The sequence below is a fragment of the Hippopotamus amphibius genome, chromosome 15 (genome assembly GCF_030028045.1).
Source record: "Hippopotamus amphibius kiboko isolate mHipAmp2 chromosome 15, mHipAmp2.hap2, whole genome shotgun sequence".
Lineage (NCBI taxonomy): Eukaryota > Metazoa > Chordata > Mammalia > Artiodactyla > Hippopotamidae > Hippopotamus > Hippopotamus amphibius.
In genome coordinates this window covers 21,084,347-21,111,045 of record NC_080200.1, presented here as the reverse complement: position 1 = coordinate 21,111,045, position 26,699 = coordinate 21,084,347, and the positions used below count along the sequence as shown (strand labels likewise).

The window sequence follows — 26,699 nt, the reverse complement described above, 5'->3', positions numbered from 1 at the left end:
CAGAGGGAGTGAGAAGAGAGGAGGTGTGAGCAAATAATATTGGCAGCTCTGGATGAGGTGGGGTTGAGGGGGTGTAGAAATGAGCTAGAGAGACAATGGAGGATTGGGGGGGGGGGTTTGTTTGTTTGTTTGTTGGAAGGGATAACACCGAATAAAGTGGGGGAACTGATTGTATTACTTTCTTGGAAGAAAAAAAAAAAAAAAAAAGAATAAACGGGCGGTATCGCGGGAAAGGTAGCTACAAAAGTGGATACAAGGCCACGCTTGGGGGTGGGGGGCAAGAGCCAGGTTCCAGACTCTAAATTTAGCTCAGCGCAGGGCGGGGACGAACCTGTGCTCTGGGAACCTGACACCGTGGTCGGGCGCCAGGCCCTCCGGCTGCGCCGGGTGGGTCTCTGGAGGCCACTGGGAGTGGCGCCCAGGTGGGCGTGTGCTTCCACCTGTCCCGGCCCGTTTCCCATGGCCGACTGGGTCAGGCTGGGGCGGCCTCGATAGGATCGCGTCGGGGCTGAGAGGAGGAAGAGGGCGGAGCGAGGGCGCCGCGGATCCCAGGAGGCCGCGGGCCAAGGCGGGTTATTGAAGGGGCCAGAGCGGGATCGCAGGGCACTGGCCGGCACTTAGATCCCCTCGCCCTGTGCTGCCGGGTCAGCTATCAACGCCCCCCCTCCTCTCGTGTTTCCCGGCCTGGCGTACCCGCAGCTCAAGTCCCTGCCAGCCGGCGTCAGCCCCGCCCTTCTTCCTTCAGTGCGCGCTCGGAGACGCGCCCCGGCCGCTGCGCTGGGAGCCGCGGACTGTAGGGTCCGGTGGCCTCCCCTGCGCCGCCCGACTTGGGCGCGCTGAGGGTGCTCATGGCGGCGGTGGGGCCGCGGGCTGGCCCGGGCGCCGGGGCCGAGGCGCTGGCGCTGGCCGCAGAGCTGCAGGGCGAGGCGACCTGCTCCATCTGCCTGGAGCTCTTCCGCGAGCCCGTGTCCGTCGAGTGCGGCCACAGCTTCTGCCGCGCCTGCATCGCGCGCTGCTGGGAGCGCCCCGGCGCCGGGGCCACCGCCGCGACCCACACGCTGCCCTGCTCGCTGCCCTGCCCGCAGTGTCGCGAGCCCGCGCGCCCGGGCCACCTGCGGCCCAACCGGCAGCTGGCCGCGGTAGCCACGCTGCTGCGGCGCTTCAGCCTGCCGGCGGGTGCGCCGGGGGAGCGCGGGCCTCCAGAGCCTGTGGTGGCCGGGTGCGCGCAGCATGGCGAACCGCTCAAGCTCTACTGCCAGGACGATGGACGTGCCATTTGCGTGGTGTGCGACCGCGCGCGCGAGCACCGCGCCCACGCCGTGTTGCCGCTGGACGAGGCAGTGCAGGAGGCCAAGGTGAGCATCGTCCCCACCCCCGCGGGGCCCCGGGACCCCCAGTCCCCGTTCGGCACTGCCGCGCACGCAGGAAAGCCCAGCTGCGCCCGTTTCTTTTCCCTTATCCCATGCTGCCCGGCATTGACTTCGGGACTGACCACAGCTCTCCTTCCGTCACCCCCACACCACCAATACCACCCTCCCAACCCTCTCGCGTTTCTCCTTGGGCCCCTACTGGACCGCCTGCAAGATCCCCACAGATCTGGAGATTTTCTTTCTGTCGGTCCCTGGCTTCTAGGGGTGTCTCCGTCACACCCACACATTCGCTACCTCCACTCTCAGCCCTTTCCCTGGGCGTAGCTCTGTTCGATGTTCTCACCTCCTGTGGCCTAGTGGGACGACCTTCCCAAGAGGTCGGGGTAAGGGGGTGGGTGGCTCCAGGGTTGAGTAGAGCGCCAAGAGCCTTCTGCGCACCTCCCTTTCCTGCCAATTTGCTAGGGTGTGCTCGGAGGCCTCCGCACAGTCCCCAGTCTTTTGCCCTTGCTGTGCTTCAGCTATCCCACCCAGAGGGCTTTCTGATGGTGGTGATGAGAGCAGAGGAGAGGACTAGGCAGGTTGGGCTGCTGAGGGACTTGCATTTCAGCCGGGACTGTGCACAAATGGTCTTGAGGACGGGAGACCCTGGGGCTTTGGAGTCACCCTGCAGTGGCCCTGGACCCTTATGTGCAGCCTGTGCGGGCTGTATCCATCCCCACGTCCAGAGATGGCTTCAACCTCACCTCCTCTTCCTCCTCAATGAACAGGGCCTTCCCTTTCTCCTGGGTGGCTTCAAGAAGGCACATGTGGGGCTTTCCAGAATCCTCTCGCCACAATGTCTTCCTTCTCACCCTCCTGCAGGAACTCCTGGAGTCTAGGCTGAAGATCTTGAAGAAGGATCTGGAGGACTACGAGGCATTTCGTTCCACTGAAGAGAAGGAGAGCAAGGAGCTCCTGGTGAGCATGGCAACCCCCAGGTTGGCTCCCCTGGGTGACAGCAGAGGGCCAACCCCCACCCTGGCTGGGTGTGTATGGCTTTGGAGTGCATGCCTGTGGAACAGCAGAGGTGGATTTTAGAAATATAATGGGATGCATATTATATAGAGTGCCCACGTAATTTATTATATCACCAGAACTTTTGAGAGTGAGAGGGAGGGCTAAAATAATTATTTTCCAACAGCTGGCTTAAACTGGAACTGTCCCAGTGAATCAGGATGTATACTCCCCCTAATATTACGTAACACCCTAATTAGGGTCTGTGGAGCATCTTGCTGTTGAACACATTAATATTTCTGTAGAGAAACATGAATATTCATACTAAGTGGGAGCTTTCTGTCAGTCTAGGGCTCATTTTACCACCAAAGGAGTTTTGAAAAAAAACTTTTTTTCATTTTTAGAGTTTTTCAGATTTTGAAATCGAGGCTTGAGGTGAGGGGTTGGGGTTGGGGGTGGGGGAGGGGATGGCAAAGCTGCTGCTCACCCAGCAGAGGCCAGGATGTTTGGGGACATGGGTTTTCAGCAGCTGATTGTGCGAGCGTCCCCCTGTCCAGTGCTTGGGGTGACATTTTGTCTTCCTTGAAGTGGAACAGGAAAGTGAAATGGGCTTCATTTGGTTAAGGTGGGTAAATGTGGGTCACTGTCATTTTCTATCTTGAAAATTCAGTTCCTAGCTCAAAAACTAGGTGTTAAGAGAAATGAAAGGATCCACCAGGGCCTGTTAGGGCAGGGCGCTTTAGTTCTGGAGTTGGAAAATAGAGGGAGAGGGACCTGAGGACCTCCCTATTCTTAAGGGAAGGAAGGGTGGGGTGAAGGGGAGGACACTGTGTACAGACGCCTCAGGGTCCTTTCCTGATCCTGAACTGCATCTGGTATAACTGTATCCTGTGCACATCTTAGGCCTTCTTTTCTGGCAATGTCTGGAGATATTTTTGTTTGTCAACACTGGGGCAGGGGCGCCCTCTGCAACAAATAATTATTTGCCCCAAATGTCAATAGCGCTGAAGTTGGAAACCCTGATTTAGAGTATTTTGGCAAATATTGTCCCACTTGTGTTATTTCCTTGGGAGACCATATGCTATAATTGCAAGAAGCTTGGACTCTGGGATCAGACTCCCTGGATTAGAATCCTGACTTCCCACTTACCACAGAGAAGTGGAAATGCACCTCTCTGTCTCGGTCCCCTCATTTGTAAATCGGGATGAGAGTGTACCCATATCACTGGGTGGTTGTTGGCATTGAGGGAGTTAATGCCTGTAAAGTGCCCTGTGCTGCTGCTGCCTGCTTGTCCAACATCCTGAATATTGGGGAGCAATGACCTGAACCCAGGTCTCCTGACTTCAAACCCACTTACAGTCTCCTCTTCCAGCCACCCCTTCCTCCCCTAGCGTTTTCAGGGAAGAGGAACTTTGACATTTGAGCTTGTCCTGGAGGGATGGAATCCTTCTCACTGGCCACGAGAGGCCTCACTTGTTATATCATGCCGAGTCCCTCCCCCTGTGTTCACATAAAGTATCAAGAGGATCAGGAGCAAGAGCCTGTATCTGAAAACACAGAGGTGAAAATCCTGTGGGTAGTGGTAAAGGAAAGAATAGAATATAAATCTCGCACACAGCATATTCTCACTTAGGTTGTTGTGGGTGTACTGTTACCTCTGATCACTGGCATTGATTTCCCTTCCTTCTCTCTACTTTTTCTGCATTTCCAGGTTTTGTATTAAGAGCATGTGTTGCCTTTACAATTGCTAAACAGAAAAGGTGCTCTTTAAAAAGAAGTAAAGTGAAAAGTGAAAGTTGGAGGGGTGACAAGTGTTAAAGAAGAAAATTCAAATGAATAAAATTTAAAGCTCTTATTGGCTTTATTCAATGATTCATAAATTGGCCAGCATCCCATCTTATAGAAAGACAGAAGTTCTGAAGAGCTATAAAGGGCAAGAGATTTTGTAGGCAGAGGAAGCAGGAACAAGGAAGTTGTACCACCCAAAAAAAGTGGGTTGGCTTATGAGTATAAGAGTTGTTTTGATAGTTAGGAACCCTTTTCATCGGCGCAACAGCAGGGGTTCCCACTCACCAAGAATGATCTAGCAACTGCTGCTGCCTGATGTTCAGTCTGGCAGCAACAGAACCAATGCAGAGGCCTGATAACAACATCACCCTTGAAGGAAACCAGTTACTTGGTAGTAGATGGATTGCACTGGACCTCTTCCACCCTGGATAGGACAGCATTTTTCTTGGCTGGAACTGACACATATTCCGAGTAGGAGTTGTCTTTTCTGCCTGCAGAGCCCAAGCCAGCATTACTAAGGGCTTTAGACTGTTTGCTCCATCAGCATGATTTATGATCCCAAAGTGGTTTGGGTCTCTGATTAAAGAGAGAATTTAAACATCAGAAGTGCTGTAAAAGTAGAAGTGTTTTAAATTTACTTCTAATCTTGCAGTTTTGATATCCTATTAGTACATGTTTTTAATGCTGTGAATATGCTTCTTTAAATGTGAGGCCTGCCATCATCTCTGCATATAGATACTTGCCTCACCCTTGCAGCCTAACAATGAATTAGGACACTTTGTTGGCTTGTTTGTCTGACAGCCAGTGACATCGTTGATTTACTTTAAGTTTCTATGTCTTAAGATGAATTTTCACCAGCACCCCCCCACCACCCCACAGAGGTTTTGCTTCAAAGCCACACCTTAAAATTGCCTTGTAAATTATATTTTAAATTATGGCTGAAAATGTTGAACTAAACAGAAGTGAGAAGAGTTATATGGCTTTATGTTTAAGATCTCACTGTGTGCTATCAAAGATGTTTTCCAACTCTACAATAACTTGAAACCGTAATGTGTTTAGATGCTCTAATTTCAGCAGAATAAAGATCATAAACTTGCTCACACACACAGAAAAGTGGGTTGGCTATTGCATAGTTGCTTTCCCTGTAGGGGATGGCCGGGGTTTATCAGGCAGGTTACTGAACAAATACTGACCAGGCCGTTCCTCATAGGCTGGTTTAAGATAACATTTACAGGAAGGCCAAATTTTAATTAGGTTTTGGTTTGGTGATGTGGGGCTTAGCATAAGCGACTCCATTTGGGACCTGTTGTCTTGTTTTTAACACAAAATAAATGCGTTTGCGGGCCTCAGTTGTACCCTTACAGTGATGGCAGGAGGCACTAATTTATCCCTCCCCCTTTTTGAATGAGGAAACTGCTGCCCTGGGTGGTTCTAGGGTAAGTTTGAAGTTACCCTAGGTTGGTGGGAGAGCCCAGGTCTAAAGAGACACATGGGCACAACTGTGACAGGGGAAGGGAAAGCACGTGTTGAGGCTGCTGTGTACTCAGAATTGGGATATTTAAACTAAAGCGTGTGCACAGTGGGCATGTGTGCATGAGTCCCTGACCCCTGAGCAGTGAGAGGGATGAAACTGCATCCTGTGGGATGGCTCAGAGGCTGCAGTCCAAATGCCATGTTTCGATACACCCAGATCCCCTCCCCTCTTCAATTTCTCCTCTCCTGGGACAGAAGCAGATGGCAGCCGAGCGAGAGAAGGTAGGCGCGGAGTTCCAGGCTCTGCGGGCCTTCCTGGTGGAGCAGGAGGGCCGGCTCCTGGGCCGCCTAGAGGAGCTGTCCCGGGAGGTGACACAGAAACAGAATGAGAACCTGGCCCAGCTTGGGGGTGAGATTGCCCATCTCTCCAAGCTCAGCAGCCAGATCCAGGAGACAGCTTGCAAGCCTGATCTTGATTTTCTCCAGGTAAGTCTGGCTTGGTCAGGGGTATGAATCATTTATCCTAAGGCAGGAGGCATGAGTTTATCCCTCCCACTTTTCAAATGAGGAAACGAGAATGGCAGCACGAACAGAATCAGATCCTGTGTGTTCAGTAGAATCATACAGTCTGGAGCCAAAGGGGACTAGAGAGAGGAGCACTGATTTTCCTGGGGTTAGAGCTCCAGCGGGATGTGATAAAAACTTTCCTGACCATGATCCACAGTTATATATCTTACAATGTATTCTATTATATACATTGTGACAAAAGTCTCAGAAAATAACACGTGTACTACATGTGATGGACTTTGACATTTTGTATTCTGCCTTATTTCCTTCTAAAATAAATAGTCTCAATCCACTAAATAAACTTCACAAGTCACAAATGGATCAGGAATGGTCATTTAAGGGAATTCCCTGGTGGTCCAGTGGTTAGGATTCTGTGCTTCCACTGCCGGGGGCCTGTGTTCCATCCATGGTTGGGGAGCTAAGATAACATAAGCCATGACGCCAAAAAAAAAAAAAAAAAAAGAATGGTTATTTTAAAAGGCACTGGTCTGAGTGACCAGTTGTTGCATAAGGGGTCACTTGTCTTGGCTGATGTTGAAAGCCAGGGCAACGTTGGGTCCTAGCACTTGGCTCCAGTGACGATTCTGTAATGAATGGGAGCATTGGGGAGCTGTTGCCACCTGGGGTCCATGCAGGCAGTAGGGGATGATACACCTGCTCGTTGCTTACTCCTCTGGAAGGAGGGCAAGGGGCCAGTTTTATTTTCTCAAAGGTGAATGCTGATTTGGTTTTCTTTCATCTTTCTTTCCAGGAATTCAAAAACACACTAAGCAGGTGAGTGGACTTAACAATATCTTGGATCTCTTTAAGCTGGCTCTTCTTCTCCACTTACCTTCCTCTCTTCATTCTCCACCCCTGACCTGTCACCTCCCGATTCTCCCACTGCCTTACCTGGGTAGCTGCTGAGGCAAACATCCTCTGCTTGGCCATGGGTATTTGGCACAGGGCGAGGCTCTCCTTTTCACCTCTCCGCACCCAGAGGCCCTCACCATCCTAATTGTCAAGCCCAGTGGGAGTGGGACAGTCTTTGTGGGCCTTCTTCAGGGTCCTTGTCCTGCAGGTGCAGCAATGTGCCTGCCCCCAAGCCAACCACAGTCTCTTCTGAAATGAAGAATAAAGTCTGGAATGTTTCTCTCAAGACCTTTGTCTTAAAGGGGCTGCTCAAGAAGTTCAAAGGTAAGGGCCTGTGTGTGGGGCTGGGCCTTGTGGTGGTGGTGGTGGTGGGTTTCTGGTGGTTTGGGGTCCTGAGGATATGCCTTTCTAGAAGCTGTGTGAGAAAACAGGAACTAGGGTGTGTCAAGGCCAGATTGGTGCAGGGAGGCAGACGTGGCTACTTTATTCAGAACCCCCACCTCCCTTGAAGCTTCCCCTGGGGACAGATGGAGTAGATGGGCACTGGGGGCAGAAAGAAGGATGAGGAGGGAGAGTTCAGCTCAGGATGGCGCCAGACAAAAAAGGGGGAAGTGGGAGAGGTAGAGCCAGAATACAGCCCCCTCCCCACCCCCATACTTGGCCTTGCACTTGCCCATCAACTCTAGGGTATCTAGGGAGTGACTGAACCAGTGGGGCTATAAATGTCAAGAGGTGGTGTCACTGTCATTGCCAAATGGAAATCCTCCTTGTCATTCATGCACAATATGCTTTGTTTCTCCTTGTCAGAGGATCTTCGGGGAGAGCTGGAGAAAGAGGAAAAAGGTATGATGGTGGTTGTGACAGTGAGTACCGTCATTTGGCCATGTAGAGATCCAGTGACTGTCTCTCTGGGCTCTGTACATCGTTGATTCCTTCTGCCCATCCACCTCAGCAACTTTGCCACCTGCTGTCCTTTCTTCTTCAGGCCACAGTGGGGCCTGCAGGCCTATAGGCTATGGGTTGTTCTAGAGCAGGAGTGCCCTGCACCTTGAGATACATAGATCAGGGCATGCTTGTCAGTCACCAGGACAAGCCTTTCCTCCCTGTCCCCACTCTCAGACAGATGGAGACCTCTCCTGGGGACAGGGGATGTGTGCAGGGGTCAGGGGAAGCAGGAGGAGACCGAAGACAGGAAGGGAGGTGGTTATCACTCCTGCAGGGCTCTGGGATGGGTGGAATCTAACCCCAAGGGGAAGGGAAGTGGGGAGGGGAGGGCACATATTCCTGATGCTGATGACTGACCTAAATCAGATCTTACTTGGGAAGAACCTGAACCAACTGAGTCAGACTATGTCCTCCTCTGCTCAGAACCCTGTGACAGCCCTGCCCCTGTCACTCACTAAGGGCTGGAGTCTTTGCAGTGGTCTTCAAGGCCCCACAGGATCTGGCCTCACTGTACACTCTTCCCCTGCTTCACTCCATGCAACCACACACTGTCCTTGCTGCTCCTGGAAAGCACCAAGCACACAGCTACCTCAGGGCCTTTGCACTGCACTGGCCATGCCAGGACCTGGAATACCCTTCTGCCAGACAGCTGCATATCTGACTTCCTCATCTCCTTGATGTCTGTGCTCAAATGCACCTTTTCAGTAAGGCCTTTCCTTGCCCCTCTAGTTGAAATTACAGCCTGCTCTCCTGACCCCTCTATCATTTATTGTCTCTCCTTTTTCTCCTCATAGAAAGGAAGCTGCTGGAGGGCAGGGATACTCCACTGTGGGATTCTCAGGGCCTAGAACAGACCTGAAACATAGTAGTACTTACAAAAAGTGTGCATATTTTAACTTTTTATTATGGAAAATTTCAAACATACACTAAAGTAGAGAGAAAAGCATAATGAGTATTATGTACTCATCATACACCTTCAGCGATTATCAACTCATGGCTAGCTAGTATTTTTCATAAACACCCCTACACACTTCTTCCCACTGGATTATTTTGAAGCAAATTACAGATAACTCTCATTTCCATAAGTATCTCAGTATGTTGTCTCTAAAGAGATAGACTCTTAAAAAAACATAAACACAAAACCATCATCATAACTAAAAAATTAATGATTCTTTCCACTGTCTAGTGTCCAGAATCCCCCAATTGCATTTTTTTATTTTTTATTTTTTTATTGAAGTATAACTGATTTACAGTGTTACGCCAATCTCTGCGCTACAGCCCCAATTGTCTTTTAAATTGGATTTGTCGATCTGTTTGAACTGAGATCCAAATCAAGTCCATAAATTGCATTTGTGTGATTTCAACACGTACTTAATGAGGGGGCGGTGGGGCGAGGGGAGACGCGCAAGGACCCGGCATGGGACGTCTCTCCCTGTTTCCCCCCCTCCCCAAACCCCGCAGTGGAGCTGACCTTGGACCCCGACACAGCCAACCCCCGTCTCATCCTCTCTCTGGATCTTAAGAGTGTGCGCCTTGGACAGCGGGCCCAGGACCTGCCCAGCCACCCGCGCCGTTTCGACACCAACACGCGAGTTCTGGCGTCCTGCGGTTTCTCCTCCGGAAGGCACCACTGGGAGGTGGAAGTGGGCTCCAAGGACGGCTGGGCCTTCGGCGTGGCCCGTGAGAGCGTGCGCCGCAAGGGCCTCACGCCCTTCATCCCCGAGGAGGGCGTCTGGGCGCTGCAGCTCAACAGCGGGCAGTACTGGGCGGTGACCAGCCCTGAACGGACGCCCCTCAGCTGTGGGCACCTGTCCCGCGTGCGGGTCGCCCTGGACCTGGAGGTGGGGGCCGTGTCCTTCTATGCTACAGAGGACATGCGCCACATCTACACCTTCCGTGTCAACTTCCAAGAACGCGTGTTCCCCCTTTTCTCTGTCTGCTCCACGGGCACCTACTTGCGAATCTGGCCTTGAAGGGCACTGCCCGGCCTCCCATAGGGGGTGAATCAGTCAAGGGTGAACTCTTTCTAGTCCTGGTTGCCCATGGGAAGGGATGTTGCCCTCGGATGGAGCCTTCTGGTCACTTTGGGTATGCCCTCCAGACTCCTGCTCCAGGCTGCCTTAGAGGGGCTTCTGCAGACTACAACATCAAAGACATGAGAATGGGCTATTGGGGAAAAGGGCTCTGAGGTCAGTTGAGCACGGGAAGAGATGCTTTGGACCTTCCTGGCCTGTCTCCTCCCTGTTGTCTGCGTGTGGATTTGGCCTGAGCTGTGAGGATGTGGAGGTGGGTGAGGAAAGGAGCCCAGCTCCATCAGAAGTGCTTCCTATCACTGCCCCAACTCAGCAGGGCCTCTGGTTCTGTGGAACAATATCAAGCTCTGGTCCTGTGCCATCCTCAGTTGCAAGGGGGCAGGTTCCTGCCAGGCCAATCAAGTTCATGATCCCTTCTGCTTTGCCTTGTCAGCTGCCAGCTCTGCCTTCAGAGACCTGGATCTAGCTGGCCTGATGAAGTCATCTACTCAGGGAGGAGCACTGTACTCCCAGCTCAGAGGAGAGTCTGGGCCAGAACTGGAAGGAGACCCTTGATCTATACATGAGGGGAAAGCTCAGGATAACAGTATATAGGCATTGCTACATTCCAATGGCTTAGCCTGATGACAGAGTATATGTACAATGCATCCTTGACAGCCCCATGTTCTCACATTTGCCTAAAGCCGTTTCAAGTGCCAAAGTACAATCTCCCTTGGGTAAGAAGACCAAAGATTCTGGAATTTTGAAACGCAAGGCAGCAATTATAATTTTGCAGAAGCAACCAACACCAGCATGGAAATGCACAGAGCACAGGCATGCTCCAGACAGACACTTCCTGGAGCTTCCAAAATGTATGCCAATAGGAGAAGACCCTGATGCCAAGGACTGCTCAGCCTGTACCCTGGCGGTTGTTATTCCCTTGGCTAGTTGTTCCCCAGCTTCTGTATGGCTGGGCTTCTGGGAGAGTGGAAGTGGGCTGTTCCCTGCTTAGTCTGCTCCAGGAATGGGGGATGGGGAGATGGAAATACAGACTGTGAGCTCATTTCTAGAGTGGCTTGGTTCATTCTTAACTCCTCCAGTTTGAATGCAAGAGCACAATTATGAGCAAAGGTTTCTGCAAGACAGGGTGAGCATGTGTGTTTATGTGTGTGAGGAATGTTTGCATGTGTGTTTATATCTCAGATCTCAGGAATGGGGGGCTGGGGCCATGTGGACTTTGGAGAGGGCATTTATGAGCATATGTATAGGGTTTAGGTGCAAACAGACAAAGGTCATCATGGCCACACCCTATTATTTGCAGTTGTAAAATATTAGCCATCCCATATTTAGGTGAAGGCCAAAGGTTTCCTTCCCCCACTACCTACCTACCCAGCTAGAGGAAAGCCAGTCTCAGACCTAATTCTGTCCTGCGCACATTGTTTAGATAGGCATGTTAGCATGCAGGGACAGTGACAAACATTCTGATCTGCAAGCATCTTGAAGTTTCCATGCTCTGTCCTAAGATGCTTTAAGTACACTTTACATACAAGGGACGGTAAGAGAGACATCCTTGTCGGGCGAGCATGACACTTTTCAAGAGGCAATCTAGAGACACAGCATTAGGCAATCAGAATCCAGTGTCCTGTGGGCTGGGGACAGGACCATTTAAGAGTCCAGCCTATAGCAGCATCCCAGAGGGTGAATCCTATGTTATGTTCATACATGGATAGTAGCTCTAGAACACTATAGCTAATCAATGTATTTGAACGCAACTGATTTCCACAAGGAAAATCCATTTCTAACATTCACTTATTAATTAAATTGCCTAATGTTATCATCAAGCCCTAATGTTATCAGGGTTTGTATGGCTTTTGGATTGAGTATCACAATTACCCTTTATATCATCTAGCAATTGTGCTGAAGTATTGCAACACATTACAGGTCACAGCAGGTAGGGTGACTGGTGAAGATGCCTGTTGGTTCAGGTCTGGGCACTGCAGGAGTGTCTGTCTGTGTTTATATTTTCAGCTTTTGTGTTTGTGAATGTGATTGTGTGTCTATCAGAGTTTGCAGTAAATGTAGATATATACATATCTGAAAAGATGTAACAACAGTTACATAAAAAATTACACGTGGACTATGCAAGAGATGTTCTCTCTTGGTCACTAGGTGGGTGCAGTGACTTAGGATGTCAAAATGCTGGTGTGAGAGTATGCCTGTGTGTGCATTTTCCTCTCCCATCCTTTGACGATCATAAGATCTCTGAGATGTCTGGGCCTCTGCGAGCAATGCCTGGCCTAACTGGGGTTCCTTTTGACTCCACCAATTCATTGGTGTTAGATCCTTGTAAACTGCTGAGACATGAAAACCCACATCGTTGAAACCAGACCCTCATACCACTCACTCCTCAGCATCCAGACAGGAGGACACCTAAGGAACTTCCTCTGGCCTGGCCACCCAGTGACCTAAGTCATTTGGCCTTGCAGGGACCACAGGGCAGGTTGGGCCATCAGCCCATGTTCCACCAGCTACAGCGGCACTTTCTGACCATTTCCGGGCTAGGGTTCCCGTCCCTCACCTGGGCTCTCAACATCTTCCCTTTGCCCCGTGGGACCTTTTGAGGGCCCTGATGGAACCAGCTCCCCCAGAATCCAAGACGGGCCCCTAAGGGTTGACTTTTCCTAATTTGCCTTAAGTTGCGGTAGGGGCTAGGGACTTCTGTCCCGATCCAGTCCATCACACACAGACCTGATTTTCCCAACTTTCTCTACCAGCCTCTCCCTCCTGATTACCCACTCAGCCCACACTTGGATTTCTCTCAGGACAGGCATGCTGACACCCTTCCTCTAGCCCTCCTCTCAGAGCCCCGACCTCATACACAATAAGCAGCTGACCTCTCTGCTCAACAAGTCACCGCCCCCAGACCCCCAAGCCAGGCGGAAGACCCGCGCGGCACCCCTCGGATTCCGTCCACTGTGGCCCCGCCCCTCCCGCAGCGCGCCCCGCCCTCACCAGCTCCCTCACAGCTTCCGCTCCCCAGAGTGTGCACTGCCGCCCTCTCTCCCCCGGGCTCTCTCCCGGGGTTTGCAGCTCTGCTCGCTTTACCGACACTGTTGTTGCAGCTGAGGCGGCGGCAGCCGAGTTGGGCGCTCATTGGCGGAGCGGACGTGGGCCCCTCCTTTCATCACTTAACTCCTGCTGGTGGGTGTGTGCGGCTGCGCGGAGACCAAAGTGGTGTCAACTGCTCGTGCGCAGAGTGTAGCTTCGCAGTTGGCTCCATAGCTCAGGGGTTAGAGCACTGGTCTTGTAAACCAGGGGTCGCGAGTTCAAATCTCGCTGGGGCCTTTCTCACTTTTTTTCCACCCCTCTACTCTGAAGAGCTGAAAATGCACACCCCAACACGAATTTCCGCCATTCCAAAAGGCCAGACACTTAGCGGAGCTGTGTCTTTTTGCCCCGTAAGTGCCTGCCACCTGTCGGTCCCTCCCTCTCGTCTCCTTCTCTCTCGAAGATCCAGACCCTCTGCGTCCGTAGCCTTGCGATCACAGGTTCCGCTGGCCCCGCGCGCCTTCTCCCCCGCGACCCCTCTCTCGCTTCCTTCCGCACACCCTCTTCGCGCGTTCACGGCGGCTCTTTCCATTCCCCTTCAGTCGCTCCACTCGGGCCAGGGGCTTGCCCTGGTGTCTAATTCTTTCTTCTTCGTTGCGTGGGGCATCACCTGTGAATGCCCCCGCCCCCGCTTCCGTCCCCTGGGAATCTACTATTTTAGTCGAGAGTGGGGCTATGTTTAACACCCCGCGTAGCCTGCCATTGGTCCCCGCAATCTGGCTTCTTTAATGAGGTGGCCTTCCAGTAGGGCAGTCACATAGGGGCTGAAGAATCCCGGAAGTCCGGGATGCGCAAGTGCCGCAGCGTGCCCGTGTGGGGCGAGTCTGTTCGGGTTTTGATGCGAAGCCTGGCTCTTTGGATGGGAGCTGGCTTGTGCGAGGGAGGGAAGCGGGTCCCTCCTCTGCCACGCACCCCACCCACCTCATTCACCCCTCTTGGGCGTCTACCCAGGTTCCCGCGAGCAGTTTTCTCTCCTCTTGTGTCCCCGGCCAGAGATCTATTATCGAACCCTGATCCGAGCTAGGCCTCACGTGGGATGGAGACTCTCTCAGGGCTTTTCTGAGGGTCCCCATCTGCTGGAGAGAGGGCTCCAGCGGTCTCAGATGGCGCGGGGGGCATAGTCACGCCTCTGCTGCTGCCAAGGCCCCCCGGATGGGTTATCCCCGCGAAGGCCACGGAGGGCGGGCGCCCGAGATCTGCAGCGGGCCTCGTTCTGCCCATTGGGCAGGGCCCCCTTGTTCACTGAGGATTTAGGCTCATTTTGTACACTTGATTTCCGTTAACAGCATAAATAAGTCAGACAGAAGGTCAGCATGTATTACTGCTTGTTTGTTAAAAGGAAAACTAAATAGTTGTTTAAAAAAATTGGAAGCGAATGTGACAAAGTTATAGTCGTTAGGTCCAGGTGTCACGAATGTGTACATTTGTTAGCACCTTTCTTTATATAATTCCATAGAGAAGAGAAGCGAATGCTTACAACACGGAGGCGGTAGTGACCGGGAGGCCAAGGGCACACCGCCGCCGTAAGCAGACAGCCCACCTAACGCTGAGTGCGCACGGGAGGAGGGAAAGAAAAGCAGGTGGGGGTGGGGTGCGTTAGCATCATGGTGTGCAAGGAAGAGGCCGAGAGGAGGAGCAGCGAGTGGAGAGGTCAGCTCAGAGGGCTGAGCGAGATCTCGGAGAGTGGCAATGGAAAAAATAGTACTTTCTCCCCTCGCAATAGGTTAACAACCATGCGTCTCCCACGCTGTTTTGTAACAGCCATCTGTGTAGGTAATTTCTCTGCTGGTGGCACAAAAATAAACTTTTGAATCAACCCTGGGTGGATTTTCGTGAATTTTTAAGGCAGATCAGAATCACTGCTTTTTACTATTAAATTACCCCGTGGAATTGGAGGAGGAAAGTGCCCGCACAGCCCGGGCCTCTGGTTCACTGGGCCGGTGCCTGTTCTGGGGCGATCCCGGGAGAAAGCAGGTAGGACAGATAGCCAGGCCACGCGCGGCCCAGGCGCCGCGTGTGCGCACTGATGCCGGCCTCGGGGGCTGCGCAACAGCTAGCTTGGTGGGTCACCCTGTGCGGAGCGGGGTTCCTGGTCATCTCATTGATACTTTTTTCTCACATCCCGACAATTTCTCAATATTTTGCAAATAAGTATGTGCTGTTTTTAACATGTTCATAAAACGATAAAGAAAAGCTCCCGCCCCCTCACCGGGCACTCCTTAGGAAGGGACTTGCCCAAGTTTCAAGGAGCAAGGCCATTCCGCGTCCCCTCCAAGCCCGGCTCCCAGTTCTCTCCAGGAGCCCTCCGGCTCTCCCGGCTTCTGGGCCCTGCCCCTGGGCCTCCGGACTTGGCGCCTTATTTGGGCTCCTCTGGTAGAGGAGGAGTCCCTAGAGTGGAAGGATGCCCCCTTCCTGCTGCCCGAGTAGCCTTGGCAATGAGGCGCTCAATCGGATTCCAAGAGCTCTCAGAGGGGCCACGGGATACCGAGCATTTATGCTAAGCGAACTATCTGCCGCTGAGAGTTAACAGCGGGCGCGGAGACGGTCGAATAGGGATAGGTTGTGCGTGAGAGACTCAGAGATCCGGAGAATGCTGCCATTAGGCCAAAAATAAAAGTTGAATTTCTCAGCGAGTAAACGACACCGTATAGTATCATATCAAGGATTGATCGAGCCCGCTTTACATGCGGCGGCTCGTTGGTCTAGGGGTATGATTCTCGCTTTGGGTGCGAGAGGTCCCGGGTTCAAATCCCGGACGAGCCCGAGTTTTTTTTCATCGACCTTCTGAAAATTTCTTGTTATGTAGACAGTTTTGGTCCTGAAAGGGCAGTGGGTATCACGAAAAGTTCCGAAATGGGAAAGAAGTTTAGGTAGAAGAGTGAGGTGAGCAGCCTCAAACCGGAGGTTGCCAGTGAGAGGTTGCGTGCTGAGTCTCTAGCGAGTGTTTCCAACGATCTGGATCGTGAGATCATTTTTTCACCACCATAGAATTGTATATATACGATGCCTATTGAGCCGTTTCCCTAACAATCAATAGTACTACGAAGAAGGGTTTCTCGGAGGTTTCCGTAGTGTAGTGGTTATCACGTTCGCCTAACACGCGAAAAGTCCCTGGTTCGAAACCGGGCGGAAACAAAAAGGGCTGTTTTTGATTCCCACTTTTTGGATTTTATTACTTTGGGGTAAAATTTGGTTGCAGCTCAGGACATCCCATCATCACCTCTACCTGGTTGCAGAGACGTGCGGTTTTCCAGGGAAGACAGAACCAGCATCTACAACGCTGGGTTCCTCCACTCATTCTTGGGCCCCCTGTAGTGACCTTAACCCACCCCACTTGCAGTCTGGTACTTCGGCGCCCACCGAGCTGGGATATCTCGCAGCAGGCTGGTAAACTCAGTTGCATGCTCCGAGTAAAGGCAGGGCCGTGGTTGAGCGTCCAGTTTGCATAATCCTTTTTGTGAAAAATGAGGTGGGAAAGAAAAACACAACGCCTGTTGGCAGCGGTGGGATTCGAACCCACGCCCCCGAAGAGACTGGAGCCTTAATCCAGCGCCTTAGACCGCTCGGCCACGCTACCCGGCCGGCTGCAGCGTTTTAGGTGCTATTTTTCAATTTAGATGACATCAGCAGGGTTCTGCGGAAAATCTAGTGTTTGGGTGACTCTACAGGTCAGCGCAGAACCACGCTCCAACTAGCAGAATTAGATCGGCCAGAGCCACCGACGTGGAATCTGAGCTCTGCGAGCGCTCTGACAAAGGTTTCGCGAAGCACAGACGCACAGAATAGTTTTGGGAAGGACACTTAAGAAGTCACTCCGGCAGTTCACTTTTGGGGAGTGGGAGTGGACGCAGGGGAAGCCTTCTACACTATCAATTGTTTTGTTTTGTTTAACTGTGAGCTTATTTTTTTTTTACAAATTAAAAAACGGAGGGGGAAACCCTGCACTACTTCCTCCCAATTCTTTTTTGTTTAGCTCATAACCTTTTTTTTTTTTGCATTGACACAGACACATTCAGAAGTGGCTCATTAGTGACCGCCTTGGCAGGATCTCAGAAGCCTCCACCCATGCAATTCTGTTGCCTGATGTTTCCACCCTTGAAACAAATGTTTCAGCTGGAGGTGTGGGGTCTTGACAAAACACGCTTGATCGCAAACTGAACGGGACACCCACCTCCACTATAAGAACCCACTTCTTAAAAAATGGCAAATCCAAGGAAAATATATAGAAAAAAATTCACCCGCAAGTCCCAAACTCAGAGATAACCATCAATATTTGGTGAACTAATCTCCAGTTTGGTTTTCTGTTGATTTTTTACCTGCATCAGTGAGTCTATATCTTTACTTGTGAGCTTGCTATAGATACAGACTCGAACTGTGCTTAAAAAAAAAAATCTTGAATGCCGGTGCATAACCAATAACAAGCTTAATTAGTGGAGACAGAGGGAAACTTCAGATACTGAGGTGGATTTCTGGGCAGGCGTAAAACCTTTAAGGGTTGATGGACACGAATGTTTATTAAGTCTCTTTTAGATGTAGGGCTTTCTTTTTACTTGACAATTTTCACTTAACATTTCTTACATTATGAAGTTGAAACAGTCTTTTACCTGTAAAGTTCAGTGAAAAACAGAAATCTAGTAAAACAATTTCTCTAGCGTATAAGGATGTTAGAAATAGTTTTCTTGTGCTTTCACGTACATTTTAATGTCTAAAATTTGAAATTCATTAAGGAAGTCTTAAATTTGACTTTTAAAATGGTCAAGACAGGGTATTTTCTTGAATTATAGATCACAGTAGCTTTCTAAATAATTAAGATACAGGTACAAGCAAAATCTCAGATGCTCCTGGAAACACATTTTAAGATATAGTGCACAGGATACATATTTCTTTTGGGGCTTGATTATCCTTTTGGGGATACTGAAGAATAGTCATTTATCTTACATTAAAAATTTAGCCTTTGATAACCACAGCTTGGATAAATCACAAAATGGAATATTCAGTTTTCTCTATATACTTTCAGACCAGGGAGTTCCCTGGCAGTCCAGTGGTTAGGACTCTGCCGTATCACTGCTGAAGGCCTGGGTTCAATCCCTGGTGGGAAAAAAGATACCGCAAGCCTGGTGGTAGGGAAAAAAAAAAACCAAAAACACAAACAAACAAAAAAACTTTCAGTCGAAATAACTCAAAAAATCTTGTGTCTTTAACTGGGTGCACAAATTACTCTTTGTCCTACAACTAATACAGTGGGCTCTTGGCTGGTAGTCTGTCTTGGTCACGACTTATTCTTGCAAAACCATCCCTTGCATATGAAAGATATTTTCCCCAATGCAAGAATCCAAAACAATCTGGATCAATAACAAAGTCAAAGCCACAGGTGTTTTAGGACCTTCTTGAAAACAGGATTCAACAGTACTAAGACCCTTTTTCTTTAACAATTTTCTTCCTTTTTCATAACTGTGCTGTCCCTGCCCTATTCTACTCTGCAAAAATAAATAAATACATAAATTTTTTTTTAACGTCAAGTTTTTCATTGGCACGGAACTATTTGGAATGAACCCGAGAGACGGTGGAATGCTGGATCTCTCCCAAGTAGTTTCCTCCTCTTAACAGCATCATTTAACTGCTCTTTACGAATCACAGCCGAGTTCCTCGGTCAAACGATTGACAACCATAAGTGAAAAAAGCTCTTCGATAAAAGCCATCTGATGAAACGAGGTCATCTCATAATGCATCTGAAACCTGCCATCCAGAGCTGCTTCTCTGCTCTGGAGGTTCTCAGAAACGTCTTGTTGGCTTTTTGAAAGGCTGATGAAACTCTGTAGCCTGCACCACTCAGCAGCTCCTCTTCCAGATCGTCGTAGTCGATCTTCTCAGTCATCAAATTCCTAGCCTTCCTCGTAGTCCCCTCTCTCCCCCACCGTCTTCTCGAAGCCAAGGGCTGGCGATCTGGCCTGGCTACTGCCCCAGAGCTGGGCTGGTTAGCAAGGCCTCTGTTTCCCTGTGGCTCCGCCATTGGTTGGGCCTCCTCCTCCCTGCATTGGGCCTGCCTGGTTGAGCTGTGGGGGGCTCCGGTGTGCGGTTAGGGGATGGCTCCTGCCTACCTCCATCTGTGGAAGGTCACTCTTGCCAGGCATCAGGTCCATCCGCGCGTTCTTGCTCTATTTGCAGAGCTGGGACGACTCGTACATTTTCAACACTGTGCAAGAGGCTCAACCTTCCAAAAGGCGTTTTTAGAAAGATCGGAGCTACGGCTTGAATCATGTTTTTTGAAACTTAGAATTTTATGCCATTGAATCTTCCAAAACCTCATTTGAATGGTTGGCTCAAATTCTAGAAGACGTAAGTAGCCTGATTTCTGTCCCTAGGGCCCTGACTTTGACTGGGAGCTTTGAAGAGAGCAGGGTAACCAATACTAGAGTGGAATACACTGGGATTACCATCGCATTAGGTGGCTTTACTCCGGGTGCTTATGTTAAATCTTAATGTAAAGATTGTAGCGTGATTTTTATAACTGTGTATAGCTGTCTGCTTTTCAACCAATATGTGTGTCTTTCAGGCCTCATGGGCCTGCAGAGATGGCCTCAGCTGAGTATTTCGTGTTTTAATAACAGGACCTTCCTTTTTCACTCCGTCATCTTAATAACAGGGCCTTCCACTGCTCCACAGTGAAGTCCTCAGTGTGGCTTAGAAAATGTGTCTGTAAAACCACACAGAATCATGAACTGACCATAGCCTCTGACATTAGCAGGGCTCTTACACATTAGAACATTAACTTCTTAGAATGTCAATATGGAATCTGGGCTCTAAGAAAATAAAAAAGAAAGAAAAAAAGAAAGAGAGAGAGAAAAATAAAGAAAACATTTTGAAATAATTATAGATTCACATAAAGTTGCAAAGAAAGGTACAGGGAGGTCTCATGTAGCCTTTGCCTGCTCTCCCCAGTGATGACATCTTGCATAAGTATAGTACAGGAACAAAACTGGAAATTGATATTGGTACAACCCATAGAGTTTATTCAGATTTCTCCAGTTCTCTATATAGCAATTTTATCACATGAATAGCTTTCATATGAGTGTCACGGTCAAGATACAGAACTGTTCCATCACCACAAGGCTCCCTTGGGCTACCCTTTTATAGCCACATACACCCCCTCTAATTTCTCCTGTTTCTCATCCCTAACCCCTGGCAACCACTAATCTATTCTCTGTCTCTAATTTTATTACTTCAAGAATGCTATATAAATGGAATAAGACAGTATGTAGCCTCTAGAGACTGGCTTTTTTATGCTACATAATTCCCTTGGGATCCATTCCGTTTGTGTCAATAGTTCATTTTTTTAAATTGCTGAGTAGTATTGATGGTATAAATGTACCACAGTTTGCTTAACTGTTCACCTGTTTACCGTTCTTTTTTTTTTGGCTGCATTGGGTCTTCACTGCTGCCTTTGGGCTTTCTCTAGTTGTGGCAATTGGGGGCTACTCTTCCTTGCGGTGCACAGGCCTCTCATTGCGGTGGCTTCTCTTGTTGTGGAGCATGGGCTCTAGGCGCACAGGCTTCAGCAGTTGTGGCTCGTGGGCTCTAGAGCACAGGCTCAGTAGTTGTGGCACATGGACTTAGCTCCTCAGCATGTGACAGGCAGATTCTTTTTTTCTTTTTTTTTTTTAAATTTTTTATTTTTTTATTTTTTACAATAAACTGCATATATCTAGAGTGTACAATTTGGTATCCCAATCTCCCAATTCATTCCCCCCACCAACCTTCCTCGCTTTCCCCACGTGGTGTCCATATGTTTTTTCTCTACATCTGTGTCTCTATTTCTAGGCAGATTCTTAAACACTGTACCACCTGTTTACTTTTAATCCTAGTTTGTTGAATGTTTTTATCATGAAAGGGTACTAAATTTTGTCAAATACTTTTGCTGCATCAATTGAGATGATCATGTGATTTTCCCCCCTTAATTCTGTTAATGGGGGCAATTTTAAAAAATATTGTTTTGATAGTTCTTTATTTAGTCCAGCTTCCTCCTTTGTTGAATGTGTCATTTGCAAATATTTTCTCCCCAACTAATTTTTGTTGTTGTTGTTGCTATCCTTTTTGTTGCTTGCCTTTTTTTTTTTTTAAAAAAAAAAACAAGGGCAGAAGAGCGTCCCCAAATCCACTCTGTGATCAAGTCTACAGGTCCAAATGTTCTAGCTTGTCAGCCTTTTTTTTTTTTTGAGGTAACATTGGTTTATAACATTATATGTTTCATGTACAATATTATATATCTACTTCTTTATACACTACATTGACAAAGGGGCTAAAGCAATTCAATTTCTCTGAGAAAGGATAGCCTTTTCAAAAAATGTTGCTGGAGCATCCTAGGCAAAACGATGTATGTTCCTAGGCAAAAGGATGAACCTCAACCCAAACCTCCTGGTTCATACAAACATTAATTCAAAAGAGATCACAGACAAATGTAAAATGTGAAACTATAGAACTTTTAGAAAAAAATAGAAGAAATCTTTAAAACCTAGAGCTAGGTGAAGAGTTCTTAGGTTTGAAACCAAAACAAAAAAAAAAAAAAGAAGAAGAAGAATTGATAAGTTGGACCTCAGCCAATTAAAAACTTCTCTGTGAAAGACTCTGTTAAGGGGATGAAAAGAATTTGAAGTAAAGACAAAACACCTTGATAATCATGGAGAGTTTTGCAAAAACAGGAATCTTCGACCTGGCCTACCAGATACCTTAAAGAACCTCCTATCTATTTGTGTGTCAGAGCTTAAAATCTGCTAAAGAATGTCTCAAACTGCTTCCCTCTACTCCTCCCCCACCCCCATTTCCATTCTCCACACTCATGTTTATATAAGGGCAAGACAGATGTCAGGTGCACCAAGTCTTAGACTTACTAAAAGTATACCTTGCCCTGTCACAGAGCAATTCCACAGACAGAAGTGCAGAAATGACAACAGTTATGTGCAGAAATGTTCTTAGCATCTTTACTTATAACTCAGATCTGGAAAATGTTCAAATGTCCACCATCTTTATACTAGAGAAATAAAATCTTACATAGTCATATATGGAATAATTACAACAATGATGATGATATGGTCTGAATTTTGTGCCCCCCTAAAATTCACACATTGGAATCCTAACACTCAATGTGATGGCCATGAATGGGATTAGTCCCCTTATGAAAGAGGCTCAAGAAAGCTCCCTTGCCCCTTCCACCTTGTGAAAACACAGAGAATTTGTCAGTCTGCAGTCTGAAAGAGGGCCCTCACCAGAACCCGACTATACTAACACTCTGATCTCAGACTTCCAGCCTCCAGAACTGTGAGAAATAAATTTCTGCTGTTTATAAGCCACCCAGTCTGTGGTATTTTGTTACAGCAGCCTGAACAGACTAAGACAGGCTTACAGCTACAAACAACAACATGAATGGATTTCACTGACCTTAATACTGAACAAAATAAGCCAGAAGTAAAAGAATTTGTATTTTATTGATTCCATATGTATGACATTCAAGCATGGGCAAAACTAGTCCATGATGATAGAAGTTAGAAATCCTGTTACTTGGGGGAAGGAAATGCAGATACTGACTGCCAATGATTGAACTTGGGCTGGCAGTGAAAGCTCCGAGTCCTAACCACTGCACTGCCAGGGAATTCCCCATGAGCAGTTTTCAGTTGCCGTCTTTCTCAGTTTGCTGAAGAATCAAAACTTGAACTTGACTTGAAATATGATGCTGCATCTCGTTTCCTCCCACCACCTGAGCCTCAGTGTCTGACTTTCGTCCTCTTCCTCCATCTATTGCAAATGTTGAAATTCTTCAGGACATGGGCCCTCTGCTCTTCTCAGTCCACTCTTTCCCTAAGTGACTTCATCCACTGTCATGGTTGCAAATACGGTCAATACCTCTTGATTTTATCTTCAACCCAGATCTCTCTCCTGGCTTCTGCTTTAATTTCCACTCAGTCTCTCAGGTGCACAAACTCCAGCTCCACCTCTTCATTTCCCCAACCAGGTACATCTGCACGTCTCCCCTCTCAGGAAACGGTGCCAGCGTGCTCCTGGCTCTTCAACCCACATGCCCACAGGGCAGCTCCACATGACACTACTGCCGCCACCATCTCTCTCTCAGGACCCACATAACCCCTCTTGCTGTAATGTCAGAAAGGTCCATTTCTTCTGTGCTTACTCCATTAACCAAGCTCCAAGGGATGTGTGGACAAAGCCCAGAATTTGCAATGAGAAATAAAAACAAAACCAAAAAACAAACAAACAAAAAACAAAACCACAGTTGACACTCGTGATGGGTGCTAGGCAACAAGAGGAAACCAGAAAGTAATAGGTGAGCAGTGACCTGGCATGACAAACCCTCTTGCATGGACAGAGATGGGGTAGATGTATGGACAGATTCCTTCCAAACTTTGTGGGTAATTTCCTATCTCAGTGCACATATTTCGTAAAATACAGCCAATCGTTTGGATAAAAGCATTCTTAGTTTTACTGGTAATAACATTTACAATCATAGAAACTCTTCAGTCAAAGCTTGCAGACTAACCTAATTCTGCCGGTTCTACCTGATTCTATTCCCCACAGGCAGAAGGAGCGCTTTGCTGTTGGCGCCCTCTACTGCCGACAGGCTATGGTTGCAACTTTGGAAGTGAAGGATTCACCCAGGTAACAGGCAGGGAGTTCTCTTACCTTAGGGGCCGTTAATAACAGTCGAGGGGGCGATCTGTGAACCTGGATGGGAAAAAATAACAAAATCCGTATTTTTTTAAATCACTATCTGAAATAGAGTCTTTCCTTCCCATTTTCTTCTGATTTATTTTATTTATTGGCTGCGTTGTCTTTGTTGCTGCACACTGGCAAGTGGGGGCTAGTCTTCATTATGGTGCGCTGGCTCCTAATTATGGTGGCTTCTCCTGTTGTGGAGCACAGGCTCTAGGTGCGCGGGCTTCAATAGTTGCAGGAAACAGGCTCAATAGTTGTGGCTCACGGGCTCGGGCTCAGTATTTGTGGCGCATGGGCTTAGTTGCTCCGTGGCCTGTGGTATCTTCCTGGGGCAGGGATCTGAACCTGTGTCCCCTGCACTGGCAGGCAGATTCTTAACCACTGCACCACCTAGGAAGCCCCTTTTCTTCCCTTCTTAAGGCAGGCAACAGATCCCAGTAGGATTAACAGGACTTGTGACTTCATTGCCAATAGAAAAGACAAATGTTTTCATATCATATCATAGTTGTTAATAATTTAAATTATCATTTATGTGCCTAAATATTTAAAAATTATGGTAATTATTAAAAATGTTTCTGGATCTTGTTATTAAGTGTGTTTATAAAGCAGCACATATATTTCTATATTGCAAATTGATTTAAAAATATATTTGGTAACTACTTCAGTAGAATTAGGTTCTTTTGAAATGTCATGTATTTTGTACATATGAAAACAATATTCTGAGAAAAGGTCCATAATGTTCACCTGACTTCCCAAGGGATTCATGGCCCCAAAAGGGTTGAGACTCTTGGAAATAGTGCAAGAGAGGTGGGACCAAGGCCCCCTTTGATAAAAGAACAATGACTTTCAGAGAACCAGGAGGGCCCGGAAACCAGAGTGGTCAGGGAGAACCTCACACTTGTGAGGTATGAAAGAGGTGCTGGTGGCCTCCCCTAGGGCACTGCTGGGGAGAGGCTGGTGGAAACTGGATGGCTATCTGGGATTGGTTAGGGCCAGAATTTGGTCTATTTTTGCAAGAAGTGTTCCCAGTCAAGCATGTGGGCTGGTCAGGGTTTGCTTGTTGAAGGAATGAGGATTATTACAACCCACACATTTACTTTCATTCATTCATTTACTCAATTCATTCGTACATTTTTGTGACCTGCTTCTGTCCCAGGCCCTGCTCTACATCTTAGGGGTACAAAGATTGCTGGCTTCAGGGAACTCAGGGACTCCTGGGGAAGACACACTTTAAGACTGAGAGACAAGTGAATATTCCTTAAATGGAGGGGGAAAAATAGAAAGCTTCAAAGGGAGAAGGACAAGTTTCCAGGAACATGGGAAAGTCAGAGTGCAGCAGGAGCAGCACTTAGGACTCTGCACCCAGGTGCATTCCTATCCCTGAGCTGTCCTGTGGCAGGAAGACCAGGGAGGGGGGTGGTGGTTTGCTGGAGGTGCATGTTCTGAGAAGAATGGGGAAGTGAAGGTTACATGTTCAAGGATAGGGCCTGCTACATGATTTGCAGGGCCCAGAGCAAAATAAAAATGTAGGGACCCTTGTTCAAAACAGCAGGAAAGTTAAAACACTAAAGCTAAAGGTATAAATACAAAGCTTTTCCTCTCTTCTGTGGTCTTTATCATGACTTGTCATTTTTTTTTTTTTGCATTTCAATACTATTCTAATTGAAGGAAAATAAAAATAATCTAAGTTATTAGCATGAGTTTTCTATTCATCTTTGTGTTGTGCAATGCCAGTTTTAAATGCAGATGTAAGAGCATTTTGCTCAAAAGTACGGAATCACCCAAATCCCACAATTCTCATTTTGTAGCTCATATATGCATAGGTACTTCATTCCTACTATAATAGTGGAAATGCTGCAGAAAACTAACTCAAATTGTTTTTTTTTTTGACTCAACTGTTTTCATTGATATTTCACTTCTTGAAATAAAAATATGTGCATGATATACATTCTACTGACATGCTCTACCTTCTGCTTACTGACAAGTGAAAAAGGACTGAAGGGAAAAGTAACAATGGGTCTCCCTATCTTTCCCTTTCCTTGCCCCTGTTACTCAGTCCCAAGGTAACAGCTTACCTTGTACTCACTTTGAGTCTTGCTGAGTTCCCACATATCGTGGACCCACAGGGCATTGCCGATGCTGTACAAATGGGTGGCAAGGAATAGGGGACACATAAAGCACAGGTCTTCTCTGTTCACAGGAGTGCTTCATTTTCCCACCGGACTTCAAAGATCAAATCATAAAGGATCTCAAGACAGGACTTCTGAGGAGGCATAGTGTTTAAGAATCTGCCTGCCGGGCTTCCTAGGTGGCGCAGTGGTTAAGGACACGGGTTCGATCCCTGCTCCAGGAAGATCCCACATGCCGCAGAGCAACTAAGCCTGTGCTCCACAACTATTGAGCCTGTGCTTTAGAGCCTGTGAGCCACAACTGTTGAGCCCATGTGCTGCAACTACTGAAGCCCACGCGCCTAGAGCCTGTGCTCTGCAACAAGAGAAGCCTCTGCAATGAGGAGTCCGCACACCATAACAAAGAATAGCCCCTGCTCGCCGCAACTAGAGAAAGCCCGTGTGCAGCAATGAAGACCCAACACAGCCAATAAACAAATAACTAAATTTATATACAAAAAAAAGAATCTCAAGACAGCACAGCCTTAAACCAAGCCACCCTCTAACTGTGGCCTTGAAGGGCCTTATGGGTGATCCTGAGTCATCTCTGGCACTGGGGAAGAGGGGCAGTGCTAGGCTGCATGGCTGCTATGGGCTGAATGTTTGTGTCCCCCAAATACATAAATTCATGTGTTGAAATCCTAATTCCCGATGCAATGGTAATATTTTGGCACCAATTCCAATGTTGTTGAAGGAATGAAGTT

At 48.2% G+C, this 26,699-nt stretch overlaps 1 protein-coding gene, 4 non-coding genes and 1 pseudogene across 6 annotated transcripts; 4 read left to right on the top strand and 2 right to left on the bottom strand.

Moving 5' to 3' along the window:
• The first annotated feature begins 470 nt into the window (after positions 1 to 470).
• On the top strand, positions 471 to 11,081 carry TRIM7 (tripartite motif containing 7). 2 transcript variants are annotated; one of them, XM_057709084.1, is made up of 7 exons: positions 471 to 1,355; positions 2,232 to 2,327; positions 5,880 to 6,110; positions 6,943 to 6,965; positions 7,252 to 7,367; positions 7,851 to 7,886; positions 9,512 to 9,820. In XM_057709084.1, exons 1-7 carry the CDS (start codon positions 849 to 851, stop codon positions 9,670 to 9,672), a joined length of 1,170 nt encoding a protein of 389 aa, XP_057565067.1. In that variant the 5' UTR covers positions 471 to 848; the 3' UTR covers positions 9,673 to 9,820. The 2 variants fall into 2 exon arrangements, with proteins under 2 accessions (XP_057565067.1, XP_057565066.1); XM_057709083.1 differs by having other exon boundaries at positions 476 to 1,355; positions 9,450 to 11,081.
• A 2,191-nt stretch (positions 11,082 to 13,272) lies between these two features.
• TRNAT-UGU (transfer RNA threonine (anticodon UGU)) lies at positions 13,273 to 13,345 on the top strand. Its single transcript has one exon. It is a non-coding gene; the product is annotated as a tRNA-Thr (tRNA).
• A 2,454-nt stretch (positions 13,346 to 15,799) lies between these two features.
• Positions 15,800 to 15,871, top strand: TRNAP-UGG (transfer RNA proline (anticodon UGG)). The gene has a single exon. It is a non-coding gene; the product is annotated as a tRNA-Pro (tRNA).
• A 299-nt stretch (positions 15,872 to 16,170) lies between these two features.
• Positions 16,171 to 16,243, top strand: TRNAV-AAC (transfer RNA valine (anticodon AAC)). The gene has a single exon. It is a non-coding gene; the product is annotated as a tRNA-Val (tRNA).
• Positions 16,244 to 16,603: 360 nt separating this feature from the next.
• On the bottom strand, positions 16,604 to 16,685 carry TRNAL-AAG (transfer RNA leucine (anticodon AAG)). The gene has a single exon. It is a non-coding gene; the product is annotated as a tRNA-Leu (tRNA).
• A 2,047-nt stretch (positions 16,686 to 18,732) lies between these two features.
• LOC130836341 (EP300-interacting inhibitor of differentiation 1-like) lies at positions 18,733 to 25,938 on the bottom strand (annotated as a pseudogene).
• Positions 25,939 to 26,699: the final 761 nt, after the last annotated feature.

Excerpts from the sequence above, each read along its gene's own strand:
- TRIM7 (XM_057709083.1), top strand. The coding sequence starts at position 849 with ATGGCGGCGGTGGGGCCGCGGGCTGGCCCGGGCGCCGGGGCCGAGGCG. Across the intron at positions 1,356-2,231 it reads AGGCAGTGCAGGAGGCCAAG|GAACTCCTGGAGTCTAGGCT; the intron begins GTGAGCATCGTC and ends ACCCTCCTGCAG. Across the intron at positions 6,966-7,251 it reads TTCAAAAACACACTAAGCAG|GTGCAGCAATGTGCCTGCCC; the intron begins GTGAGTGGACTT and ends CTTGTCCTGCAG.